Source organism: Hypanus sabinus, chromosome 20 (genome assembly GCF_030144855.1).
Source record: "Hypanus sabinus isolate sHypSab1 chromosome 20, sHypSab1.hap1, whole genome shotgun sequence".
NCBI lineage: Eukaryota > Metazoa > Chordata > Chondrichthyes > Myliobatiformes > Dasyatidae > Hypanus > Hypanus sabinus.
In genome coordinates this window covers 11487672-11500242 of record NC_082725.1, presented here as the reverse complement: position 1 = coordinate 11500242, position 12571 = coordinate 11487672, and the positions used below count along the sequence as shown (strand labels likewise).

General features: G+C 37.8%; 1 protein-coding gene across 6 annotated transcripts in view; it reads left to right on the top strand.

The window, feature by feature from the left end:
- snx10b (sorting nexin 10b) overlaps nucleotides 1-6910 on the top strand; it is a 50354-nt gene extending 43444 nt beyond the window's left edge. For 5 of the 6 annotated variants that reach the window (XM_059945084.1, XM_059945087.1, XM_059945085.1 and 2 more), the window contains one exon: nucleotides 4173-6910. In XM_059945084.1, coding sequence (XP_059801067.1) covers nucleotides 4173-4347 — 175 coding nt within the window. In that variant the 3' untranslated portion in view covers nucleotides 4348-6910. The remainder of the gene's footprint in view (nucleotides 1-4172) is intronic. The other variant, XM_059945088.1, reaches the window with a different exon arrangement.
- Nucleotides 6911-12571: the final 5661 nt, after the last annotated feature.

Sequence of the window (12571 nt, the reverse complement as noted above, 5' to 3'; positions counted from 1 at the left end):
TGCTTCTGGCTTTGCTCTTTATCCCTTAACTATCTTTTGGCCAGGCAATAATATTATCTGAACTAATGTTTCAATTACTAGTTGTTGTAGGAGAGAATTTCATACTGAACTGTCGTCCTGAAGATCGTGTTTTAAGAATATTGTAGATCCTCTGCCATTAATAAAGGGTTTTCTATATCGGCACCTGTCATTTCTTTTCCAGAAACCTTAAAGCCTTAATTAAATCATCCTTAACTATGTACATCCCAGATGACACAAGATCGGTTTATGTAATATTTCAAAATCTAATGCTTGGAGCCCTAATATCTTTCTGGTGTATTCCTCCCATGGCAAATACAGTCCCTCTGAGGGGCAATGCCCAAGATGCTGCCCAGCAGTTCAGATGTGAACTAATTTATGCTTAGTTTAGCTAGATCAAATATTTTTCTTTTTATTTCTATTGTTCAACAGATGTAGTTATATGTAGTTCAATAAGACTGCACGGTAGTGTAAAGCTTTACCCTGTCAGGGGTTAATAACTACTGACGTCTGTAAGGAGTTTGTACATTCTCACCATGGCCACGTATGTTTCCTCCCACGTTCGGGTTAGGGTTAGTAAGTTGTGGCTATGCTATGTTGGCTCTAGAAGCATGGGGTCACTTGCAGGCTGCCCCTGCACATCCTTGGGCCATGTTGGCTGTTAACGCAATGACGCGTTTCACTGTATGTTGTGACGTACATGTGACAGATAAAACTAATCTCTTTTTATATAATGGATAACTTCTATTGTTCTAAATAATGGGGTTATATAGAGTACCTGTGAATATGTGGACATCAGGAACAAGAGCTAATATGAAATATATATCATGTATGATGTAAACCCAAAGGAATAAAATGAAAGCTCTTTCTGTAATAATCCAATAAGAAATTTCAAGTGGCAGCATGCAAGAATCATTGGACAGATCTGCTGATTCAATGAAGAAGATGGTGGTGTTGCAAAAATATTTAATAAAAGCTTAACATAGGAGCAAAAGGGGGTAAAATATGTTAACATTAAAGTATATAATGTTTTCTAAATCGGAAGTTGTTATCAGACAGGCCAAATGGTTGCTCATGGCTGCGCGGTTCTGCGACTATTAATTGACGCCCTATACGTAACATACATTAATGTTAAGGAATAGATAATTTTGTTTCTTCTGGATCAAGCTTCAAAGCATTTAAAGGTCTTTGTGTTTGTACAGCTGACCTGCTGTCATGAAATTTGCAGTTTGCACTTTCTTGCATGCAGGCATCTACAATTCTGCTGTATTCTCCAATGCTTTAACTGTAATTTTGGAAAGTTTGTACCAGTCTAAACTATCTAGTGCAAGGCCAATATTAGTCCAAAGGCTGCCTATATGTTCTAAATATGACTTCCCTGGCTAATTCAGAATCAGGTTTATTATCACAGACATATGTCGTGAAATTTGTTGTTTTGTGGCAGCAGTACAATGCAGGATATAAAATATACCATAAATTATAACATTTTAAAAAAAAGATAAATAAGTAGTGCAAAAGAAAGCAAATATAGTGAGGAAGCATTCATGAGTTCATTGTTCATTCAGAAATTGGGTGGTGGAGGGGATAAAGCTGATCTTTAAACGTTGAGACAACAACACACACAAAATGCTGGTGGGACACAGCAGGCCAGGCAGCATCTATAGGGAGAAGCGCTGTCGACGTTTCGGGCTGAGACCCTTAAACGTTGAGTGTGTGTCTCTAACCTCCTGTATCTCCTCTCTGAGAAGAGGACGTGTCTTGGATGATGAGGGTCCTTCCTGATGGATGTCTCCTCCTCGAGGACATTGCCTTTTGAAGATGCCCTCAGTGGTGGGGAGGCTAGTACCCATGATGAAACTGGCTGATTTTACAGACCTCTGCAGCCTTTTCTGATAATCATGAAGTGCCCTCAATACATTTATTTTTGAAATGGGGGGGGGGGGAGAGGGATAAAATGTACTGGCTCTAATTAGCAGTCAATACAGGGCAGATTCTTGCCAAATACTGTGGGTCACAACATCCAAGGCAGCTCTCAGTGTATTTACTGGTCTATAGGTACCCTTTAACTAAAATACTTACCTGTAACTCTGACACTAAAACTTTCATGATGAACAGCAAAGAAAAAATGTTGCTGTGCTTAATATTGAAGTACTCTACGATTTTGCTAAAGCCCAATTTCAGTTCATCTAATTTAACTGTTCCAAGACTGCTATTGTCCAATGATTGATTAAACTGCAGTTTGAATTGGGCTTGCAGGATGTTGTACAAGAAGTCAGAAAATTTGTTCATGATGTTCCTATAGTTTGGGCTAAATTCTCATTTGTTCTGAGAAGATGTATTCCATTGCGTTTAGAAATGCAACCCTTATTTTGAAAAGGGGGGAGAGGAGAGAAACCATATGTAAGAGTAGAACTAGTCCATTCAGCCCATCGAGACTGCTGTACCATTTTATCATGGCTGATTTATTTTCCCTCTCAGCCCCATTCTCTTGCCTTCAACCTGTGATCTTTGACACCCTAGCTAATCACGACCCTATTGACCTCCCCTTGAGTAGAAAGGGTTAGGGGTGGGAATTAAAAAACAGAGTAGAGGAAATGATTGCTATTACTTTGTCATGAAACACTACAGCACAAAAACAGGCCTTTTGGTCCATCTAGTCTGTTTGTATTTGATTGTAAATTGGTGAAGGATTTTGGGAAATGGTAATCTATTCTGCAAGGAATTAAATAATTTGTGCACTCATTTTTTTGGAAAAGTAGTTTCATCAAAAGTTTTAAGTAAATTTATTGTTAAAGTATACATCTGTCACAATATGCAACTGTAGGACTAATTTCCTTGCAGGCATTGACAGTAAATACCAAGAAATCCAAACTGCACACAAGTTGGACAAACAACCGATGTGCAAAAGACGACAAACTGTGCAAATACGAAAGGAAGCAAAACAAAGTAATAATAATTAAGCAATGAATATCAAGAAAGTGTGAAGAAGAGTTCTTGAAAGTGAGTCCATAGTTTGTGGGAATAGTTCAATGTTGGGGTGAGTGAACTTGTCCCCTCTGGTTCAGGAGCCCAGTGGTTGAAGGGTAATAACTATTCCAGAACCTGGTGGCATGGGTCCTGAGGCTCTGGTACCTCCCTCCTGATAGCAGCAGTAAGGAGAGAGCATGGCCTGAATGATGGGGCTCCATGATGATGGATGCTGCTTTCTTGCGACAGGTTCTTTGTAAATGTGCTCAATGGTAGAGAGGGCTTTACCTGTGATGGACTGGGCTGTATCATCATCATCACCGCAGACTTGCACCATTCAGGCTGCACTTTCTTCTTGCTGTTCCCATTGGGAGAGGCACGTCAGGTCCCACACAACCAGGTTCAGGAACAGTTATTGCCCTACAACCATCAGGCTCCTGAACCGGAGTGGATAACTTTACTCACCTCACCTCTGAACTGATTCCACAGCCTATGGACTCACTTTCAGAGCCTACACTTCATGTTCTCAATATTATTTACGTACTTATTTGCACAGCTTGTCTTTTACACATCGGTTGCTTACCAGTCTTTGTAATGTATCATTATTCTATTATATTTATTTGTTCTACTGTGAATGTGTGCAAGAAAATAAATTTCAGGGTAGTATATGGTGACGTATACACACTTTGATAATAAATTTACTTTGTGCTTAGAAATGCTCCTTGCTGAGTGAGAACAGCCAACCTCTTCTTAAATCCTTAGTTTCTTCCCTTGTTTGTTTTTAAAATGTTGGTGAGCTAAAGCTGCCCCTTTTCTCTGCAACATCTCCTTCCAGAATTCAGTAACACACAGACATCTGACGTTGTAAATGAACCAGTGACTGTGAGGTTTATTGGCATGGACTCTCTCCTGTGGTGTTGTCTCAATTACTCATTTCTTGAGTACAGGGCTCCTCAGTGTCTTCCTGTTTCAGTCACTTGCTGCTTTAACTGATGAACTGTGAGGAAACGCTGTTTAAATACGCTACTGTATAGCTTCTTTTTAAATCCACCCCTACCTACTTAAATATATTATCAGTTTCTGTTTCCCCTCCCCATTGTATGTTTTTTCACATAGTAGTTTATCTGTTGTCCATTTAGTATATTTAAAGAAAGCATTTGACATGATCCTTTCTTGTTTTTAAACAGAGTGTTACAGAGCAACATCCTCCTTTCGGACAGTAGATTGCATCTCTTCTTGCAGACGCAGCTCAGCACCACGGAGATTGAGGCCTGTGTCTCAGGCCAGACTGACTACACGGTTACCGATGCCGTTCATAAGCACGCGTCATCCAGCCGAAGGTTCCCTGCCGAAGAAGCATAGAGAGCAAATGTCTATTTAGATTTAAGTTGAAAGGTTTTTAATCCAACTGCATTTTTCAACAGAAGCATTGTTAATTGACCTCATTGTTATAGAGCTGTGGCAGCTCGTCATAGAAAGCTGCTCACACCTACACACAGTTAATGAATGCAGTGAAAATTCAATTATCTGTATTCTGATTATCTGAATTTCATTTTGTTAGACTTGGGTTATTTCCTTTTAAATTATCTAGCAAAAAATATCAGACTCTACTGCAAACACCTAATTAAAAGACCAAATTTCCTGTCTCTCTGAGACTGGAGATAATTAAGGTTCTCCTCTGTTACTCAGGCTTTAACTGTGTTGTAGAGACCAATTTCCTCTTTATTATTTTATTTTCATCAGCACTTCATCCTCGGGGCTTGGAACTGGCAGTAGTGACAACAATGTGAAGTCGTAAAAGATGAAAATTGCAAGGATCTGTTTTTTTTTGTGTGGCTCATTTTCTGTTTGGGGCATGTGTTCCAAATCTGCAGTCTAGACTGTTGTTCTCCAAATCTAAATCATCCAAATAGACCTCATTTGCAAAAGAAATTTGTGGAAGCTTGTAGCCTGATGCACTGGGTTTTTTTCTGTGTGCAGATAGTGAAGTCTGAGCCAATTGTACTTTTTAAAATTGCAGTTCTGAAATGAAGAGGGAAGAAAAGCCTTAGGAAATTTGGTCGTCTTTTTATTTTGCAGGACAGGTTTAGTTGTAGAAAGCACCAAAAATAAATGACTGTAATGAATTAGAGAGAAATCTGAGTATAACTGAAATCCTAAAATACAGAAAATATTTTCATATGTACGCGTGCGTGTGTGTATACATATATACACACATGATATCTTCATACCCTATTTTTTTCTGAACAGAGCTCAAACATGAGTTAGTTAACTGCACCATGTGTGAGTTTGTATTCCACATTCTATTAATGGCAATCCCAAAGTTCCTATGGTTGGTTTTTAATACAAGGGCTGTTGGAGGAAAATATTGTTGTTGCACATGGGCAATGCCATTCAGTCAATCATAAATCACTCACGGATTAATTTATGGAAATTAATCATTCAGTGTCTTGATTTAATAACTTATTTGCTATGCAAACTATTGCTTTCAGTCCATGATTTTGTGCTGTATATGATTAAGATAGCAAAACTCACTGTGGAGGAGAAATAAATGTAGCATTCTTCCTGGTGTTGCTTTTCTGCTCCATTGAAGCAATTTATATATTTTTTGAAATCCAAGCTTTTTTTTAAAAAATCGTTTAGTGTTACAGCATTAATTAGGGCACTGTTGGTTTACTGCACTTCTGTTGAATTTTATCCTGAAGATTAAATTGGCATTGTACTTGACAAGGTGGAAAATTGACCGTTTGATTTAGTGATCAGAGCAATGTTGTATTTAACTGTTTATGAGGAACTTTAGCTGGGATTACCTGGTTTGGCTCTGTTCTGAAAGCATTCCTTTGCTTCTTGCAAAATTTGTTTTGGCCATCGAGTTGCTAAGTATCCTAGGCAGGGGCTCCTAACCTGGGGTCCACAGACCCCTTGGTTAATATAGGGGTCCATAGTATAAAAAAAGGTTGGGAACCCCTACCCTACGGTCACATCATAATTCAGTTTTTCTCCTGACTAGGATGGTAGCATCTCTAGGTAAAGGAATATTGGCCTTGCTGCTTATTACTATCTTGCTTGAAGTGCATGTGTGTTTGCACTGTTCTAATTACCCATCAGACAAAAACCAACAAAATAAATAACTGGTTTCCATGCTTCATGTGAAAATGGGCACTTGGCTGAGATAACAACTGAGTGAGCACCACTTATGGAACCTTGTCACAGCAGGGAGTTTATCTTTACCGAGTGGAGAAAGTTGTATCACAAATTAGTTTTAATAAAAAAACCAGTAATTTCTTATTTTAGGTTATGTTGTGCCCAAAATGTTATACTACATTTTATTTTTTCCTGTCTTTTGATTGTGTATCTTAAAGCTAACTTGTGGTTTATGAATTTTCATTTATGAAGCCATAGCTTCCCAATTCTTTAATTGCCCAGGGGATGGGGTACTTTGGTTTTCTTTCGCATCCTGAAGGAAATTGACATGTTCGAGGGGAAACCTGTTACTACCCAGTTTATATTGCGATTTTGAATCCTCCATATTGCAGTAAACTGGCTCTGAAATGCTCTTCATATGTATCCTGACCTGTTCAGTATTTACAGTTTTTCATTTTTTAATAAACTGAAATTGAGGTCTCTCATTACTAAGGGGAACACCTTATTAAAGTGTATAATTATATCATTATTAGACTCTTTGGTATTGGGATTTGGTACTTTTTGAATATATAGTTGTTAATTATTATGTAGCCTGCTGCGGTGTGAGAACTGACTGTTCCAACAGGGTTAGTTTTGCAGTAAGTGGGAGAATGAATAAGTGCCGGAACTGTACTAGATGTCTGGAATGCTGCACTTCGTTTAGAACAAAAGTGTTGTCCTTTAATATCAATGTTTATGGAACTGTGCAATACTACACTTTATAATAAATTAATCAAATGCACATTATTGGTGATGAACTCTGATTCACAAATACTGCGGGATTGCTCAGTGATAATTTTTGATGGTGTGAGTAAAGTGAATTGCAGGAATTCTATTTATTTATTGATACAGTGTGGAGTAGGCCCTTCCAGCCCTCCGAGCTGCGCCAACCAGGAATCTCCCAATTTAATCCCAGCATAATCACAGGACAAGTTACGGTGACCAAGTAACCTACCAACGGGTATGTCTTTGGAATGTGCGAGGAAACCGGATCACCCTGAGGAAACACGCAGTCACGGGGAGAATGTACAAGTTCCTTACAGGCTGCAGTGGGAATTGAACTCTGAACTTTGCCCTGAGTTATAATTACGCCGTACTACAGCAATTACAGTTTAATTTCTTGAGAGTGAACTGGTGGAATTGTGGGACAAAATATGCGGAAAATCATAGCTTGTTCACAAATGTTCATGTTTAATAGCTGGAGAAAACAAATGTGTAACTTCATGTGGGTTATGCACACTGAACTTATTCTACTCAATTAGCACTGTAGTAGACCATTAACACTTAATTTGTCAACAGAAGTCTGTTCTTCTTGGCCATATGGTACTAGGTGGTTTTGAGAGTCTTCCTGGATTGTCTAGACTAATTAAAGGACACTGGCACCATACTTTGTTTGACAACTTAATTGGGTTTAAAATGAAATCTAAATGTTTTTATCTAGTGATACAGTGTGGAGCAGTCCCTTCCGGTCCTTTGAGCTGCACTTCCTCAGCAATCCCTGACAACCTCGACTTAACCCTAACCTAATTTACAATGACCAATTAACCTACCCGGTCTGTCTTGGTACTGTGTGAGAAAACCGGAGCACCCAGAGGCAACCCACACATTCCACAGGGCGGACGTACGGACACTGGAATTAAAACTCTGAACTCTGGAATGCCCTGAGCTGTAACAGCATCACGCTAACCGCTATGCGACTGTGTTGTTATGCAGTTTGTCTGTCTCATTATAAGCCATCACAGTTTTGCAGAAATGATCTGCAACCTTCAAATAAAATCGGAATAGAGACAAATAAGAAGTCTATGTTGAAATGGAGGCAGATTCACATTTTTCCTTCTCTCAATAAGTGTAAAGTCATTCAGAATTGACAGTGCACTTCATAAAATAAACACTCTATCAGGAACAGTTCCTGATAATACATTTAATGATATCAGACAATACACTTTATTGAGAACAGTTATTACCCTTCAACCATCAGGCTCGTGAACCAATGTGGATAAACTGAACTGATTGCACAACCTATAGACTCACTTTCAAGGACTCCACAACTCATGTTCTCAGTATTATTTGTTTTTTTTGTATTTGCTCAGTTTGCACACTGGTTGTTTTTCAGTCTTTGTGTGGAGCTTTTCATTGGTTCTATTGTATTTCTTAAAGAATGCCTGCAAGAAAATGAGCCTTGGGGTAGAATATCATGAAATATATGTACTAGGATAATAAATTTACTCTGAAGTCTGAAACATATCAATACATGCAAAAATGAAGGGTAGATGTAACTTCCTTCCAGGAGCAGGTTTCAATCTGAAATGTTACTTGTGATAGATAGAAAGTTTAGATTGTTTTCTGTTCTTTATTTTGCACACACCGCGATGGAGAAATTTGGTGTTTTGTACATCTTGTACTTAAAAGCTCATCTCACGAAAATTCTTAACCTGCTGAGATCCTCCAGCAATTTTGCATCCCTGATATTTATTTTCCTGTGGGCATGCTCAATAGATCCATAATAGAATAATAACCATAATAGAATCAATGAAAGACCCCTCTACCAGTGTGCAAAAGACAACAAAATGCAAATACAAAAAAAGTAATAAAAATAGATAGCAAAAACATGAGATGAAGAGTCCCTGAAAGTCCATAGGTGGTGGGAACATCTCAATGATGGGGCAAGTGGAAATTGTTTTTGTTTCAAGAGCCTGAAGGTTGAGGAGTAATAACTGTTCCTGAACCTGGTGGTGTGAGTTCTGAGGCTTCTGTGCCACTTTCCTGATGGCAGCAGGAAGAAGAGAGCATGACCTGAATGGTAGGGAGAATTTTACCTGTGATGGATTTGGTCACATCCACTACCAAATTTGAATTAAACAACTACTGCAAAGAATATCAAGAATATGCAATACAAACAGAAGCAAAAATGAGTTTTCAACCAACTGTTGGAGTTCAGCTGCTGCAATGATTCTCATCCATGCCTTCACTACCCCTTTATTCAATTATTTCAGCCCACATGTAATCACAATAATTCTGCCAGCCATATCCTGACAGATACAAAATCTTTCTATTTGATAACCAGCTCTGGCTCCCAGATGAATAATCCTCTGGTGTTAAAACCCTTGTATTCATTTTCAAATTTCTCCATTCCAATTTACCCTAAATGCAAACATCTCTAGCGCTACACCTCTGATATGTCTAAGTTCCAATTCTAATTTCCCAAGTACTGCCAAATTTAGTTACTCCATCACTTTGTCATTATTTACCGAAACCCTGGGACTTTGGAATTCCACTCCTACATCTCCCCATCTCCTTTCCCCTTTAAGATGTTTCTTGAAGTCCATCTTCTCAAACACTTGCCCCAACACAACTGTTCCCACAACCTGTGGACTCACTTTCAAGGACTTTACAACTCATGTTCTTTATATTTATTGCTTTTTTTTCTCCTTTTTGTATTTGCACAGTTTGTTGTCATTTGCACTCTGGCTGTTTTCCAACTTGTGTGCAGCTTTCATTGTTTCTACCGTGTGTGTTGGTATTTACTGTGAATACCCACAAGAAAATAAATCTCAGGGCAGAATATAGTTACATATATGTACTTTGATAATTAACTTTGAACCTTTTGAGATTGACAAAGTGTTTTTTTCCCTCCATTATGGGCGCTATTTCCACTAAGCTGAAATGGTTTAACCTGGACAAGTCGCCCCCCAGAGCAGCACAGGAGATCAAGGAATTCAATCACACTTCATTATTTAAAAGACACTGTGCAGGAAATTGGGCAACATAATCACTGTGTTGAATTTCAGCTAATAGGGCTCATTTGTAGCCTTCATGGATGCTCTTAAAATTAAACTGCTTTTCTTAGGCATAAGGACATTAAACAGGCGCCTTTAAACACTTGTGTGATTTAAGCAAGCTTTCAGGTGCATTGATACAAATGCACCAAATTGCCACTCTTAAATACAACAAAAATGCTTATTAATTTAAGGGAATAAAAGTAATGACATTTTAAGATAGTGTCTAATTCTGTTGGTTTATTACCAGAATTGTATCAGTGAATATGAAAAATGGTTTGAAATCTAGAACCAGAGCAATTTTAAATAGGTTTATTGCTTTTGGGGAATTAAAACTAGAAACTATCTCTTCCCCCTAATATTTTGGCTTGTTTCCTTTCCATTTGTGACAATTTTCCTCCTCCTAATCCAAACTTATTTGAAATAGTGGATTTAAAACAATCTGAATCTTTGATTCAAATGTGTTTTATTTTTACCATTTACAGTCTCAGCGTAACTTGTATTCGCATGTCCTGATTATGTGAATTACATTTTCTTCGATGTTGACTCTCTACTTTGCACAATGGTAGTTGTGTCCACTTCCAACAGATTATTTTTTTTCTCCCTTCCATGCATTTTTTAAATGTTCTATATTTATGTGTATTGCTAAATGTTCAAAGCCTTTGCCATCGTCAATAGGAATCTGTCCGCTAATATTCAGTTCTTTTTCTAATTCTTGTGTTTGGCCCTGGTTCCTTTCACTGAATGAGCTCTAGTTGGGGGCCTGCTGTTTTTAGAATAAACTGTACTGGGGTTTAGTGAGGTAACATCTGGAATGCTGAATGCATTTTTGGTCTCTCTATCCAGGGATGGATACATATGCCACTGAGGCTGTACAGTGAGCATTCACCAGATGGATTCTTGGGATGAGGGTTTCACCACTAAGCACAGACTGATAAAGATGGACTTACACTCAATTGAGTTTAGACACTGGAAACTGACTTAATTGAAGCCAAAAGCCCAAGTATTTTTTCTGACTGCAAAATATAAACTCTGTTTGAAAAGCTATGTGTATTTTAAATTGTGTAATAACTAGATAAGGGATTATTTATTCAGGACTGATATGAGGGGAAAAATAAAATACCAGATTGGGAATCTTGGAAACTTCTGAGTGTGTTTAAAACCAAATTATTAGTTTCAAAGGGAATGGAGCTATATTAGGATCAAAGCCAAAGTAGATACCAGTCACGATCTTAGTGATGGAACAGAATCAAATTATTTTCAAATAATCTTATGCAGTAATCTTTTAATCTCTGAAGATCCTTGTTTGTTAAACAAATTGTTAACAATTAGAACAAAATGAGTAGAAAGCACCTTGATAATCAGTGATGAGGCTAGACCCAAGTTGGATGAAGGAAGTTCCCTCAGCACCATATATTATAGTATCTTAAGAAACTGGGCAGATTGTGAAATACTTGATTAGTGGAAAAGGTATACATAAGATTTAGTATCTTAGTCAAGCTTCTTGAGACCTTTGCAAACAAAAAGTTAAATTCAAACAGAAGATTTAGCAGGTGTGATTTCTGTATAATATTTAAAATTGGCATCTATTGGAGGGGAATTCTTGCACAGTGCAAAAGGATGGTATAGTAGGCCAAACTCAATTTGTTAATGTGTTGGAGGAGTGACAATAAAGGAGCTGGTACACTAGGTAGTCAAAGCATGTAGCATTCATGACCATTTAATTTTTGGCAATTGTGCTGATCATTTTTTTTCCAAAGATTAATGTGGTGCATTTAAAAAAACACACCAGGCCAAAGTTTCAACTGATGATGAGCGTCTTTATAGAATTTTACAAATCCAGTTCCAATTGTCTTGCCTTGGATATTTGATACTCTGATTACTATCAACAGTCTCAGTATTGGAAAAAAAATATCAAACCATGGAGCAGTGTGCAAAAAAACCCCGATAGCTTTGTTATTTAGGACGGCAGTTCATTGAAACGCCAGGACTGAACTAAGGTCAATGAACGCATTAGGGTTAGGGTGACAATCGTTTTGAAGTTTTACAATTTTACAATGCGAGTCCATGGGTAAATAAAGCTTCAACTATATCACTGTAATGAATTACTCCCCCCCCCCCAGAAGTTCATAATACCAGAATACATTAAGGAAGGAACCACATATTTGTAAATTGTAATTTGTAATTTTAAAGTTTTTGGGCAGGAGTGTTCAGTTTCCGGAAGGAGTCTCTATTTTGATTGCTTTTTTTTAACAAAAGATATCCCTAGACATTTTGGTGTATTTTATCACGTTAAGTGCAGGTGGAATCTGAGATGACGTATGGTCGGTTATATATTGATGGGGGTTATTTATTGTTTCTTTCTCGGGATCGCCCTGAAAGTGAGCCCCAGAGTTCACTCCTTTATTTGTCCCTTAACTCTAATGGTAATTGAAGTATGCACAACGGCATCCTATCGTCGTCTAGATCCTGCCCTTTATTCTTGCTTACTTTAGTAACTTCAGCAGGGATTTGGAATAATAAGGAAAGAAATGGCAGACTCAACGCACAGACTGAATTGTCTTGCGCACATATTTAACTAACATTCCAAACCTATTTAAAGTAATTGCTGGTTTGAAATTAGAAGA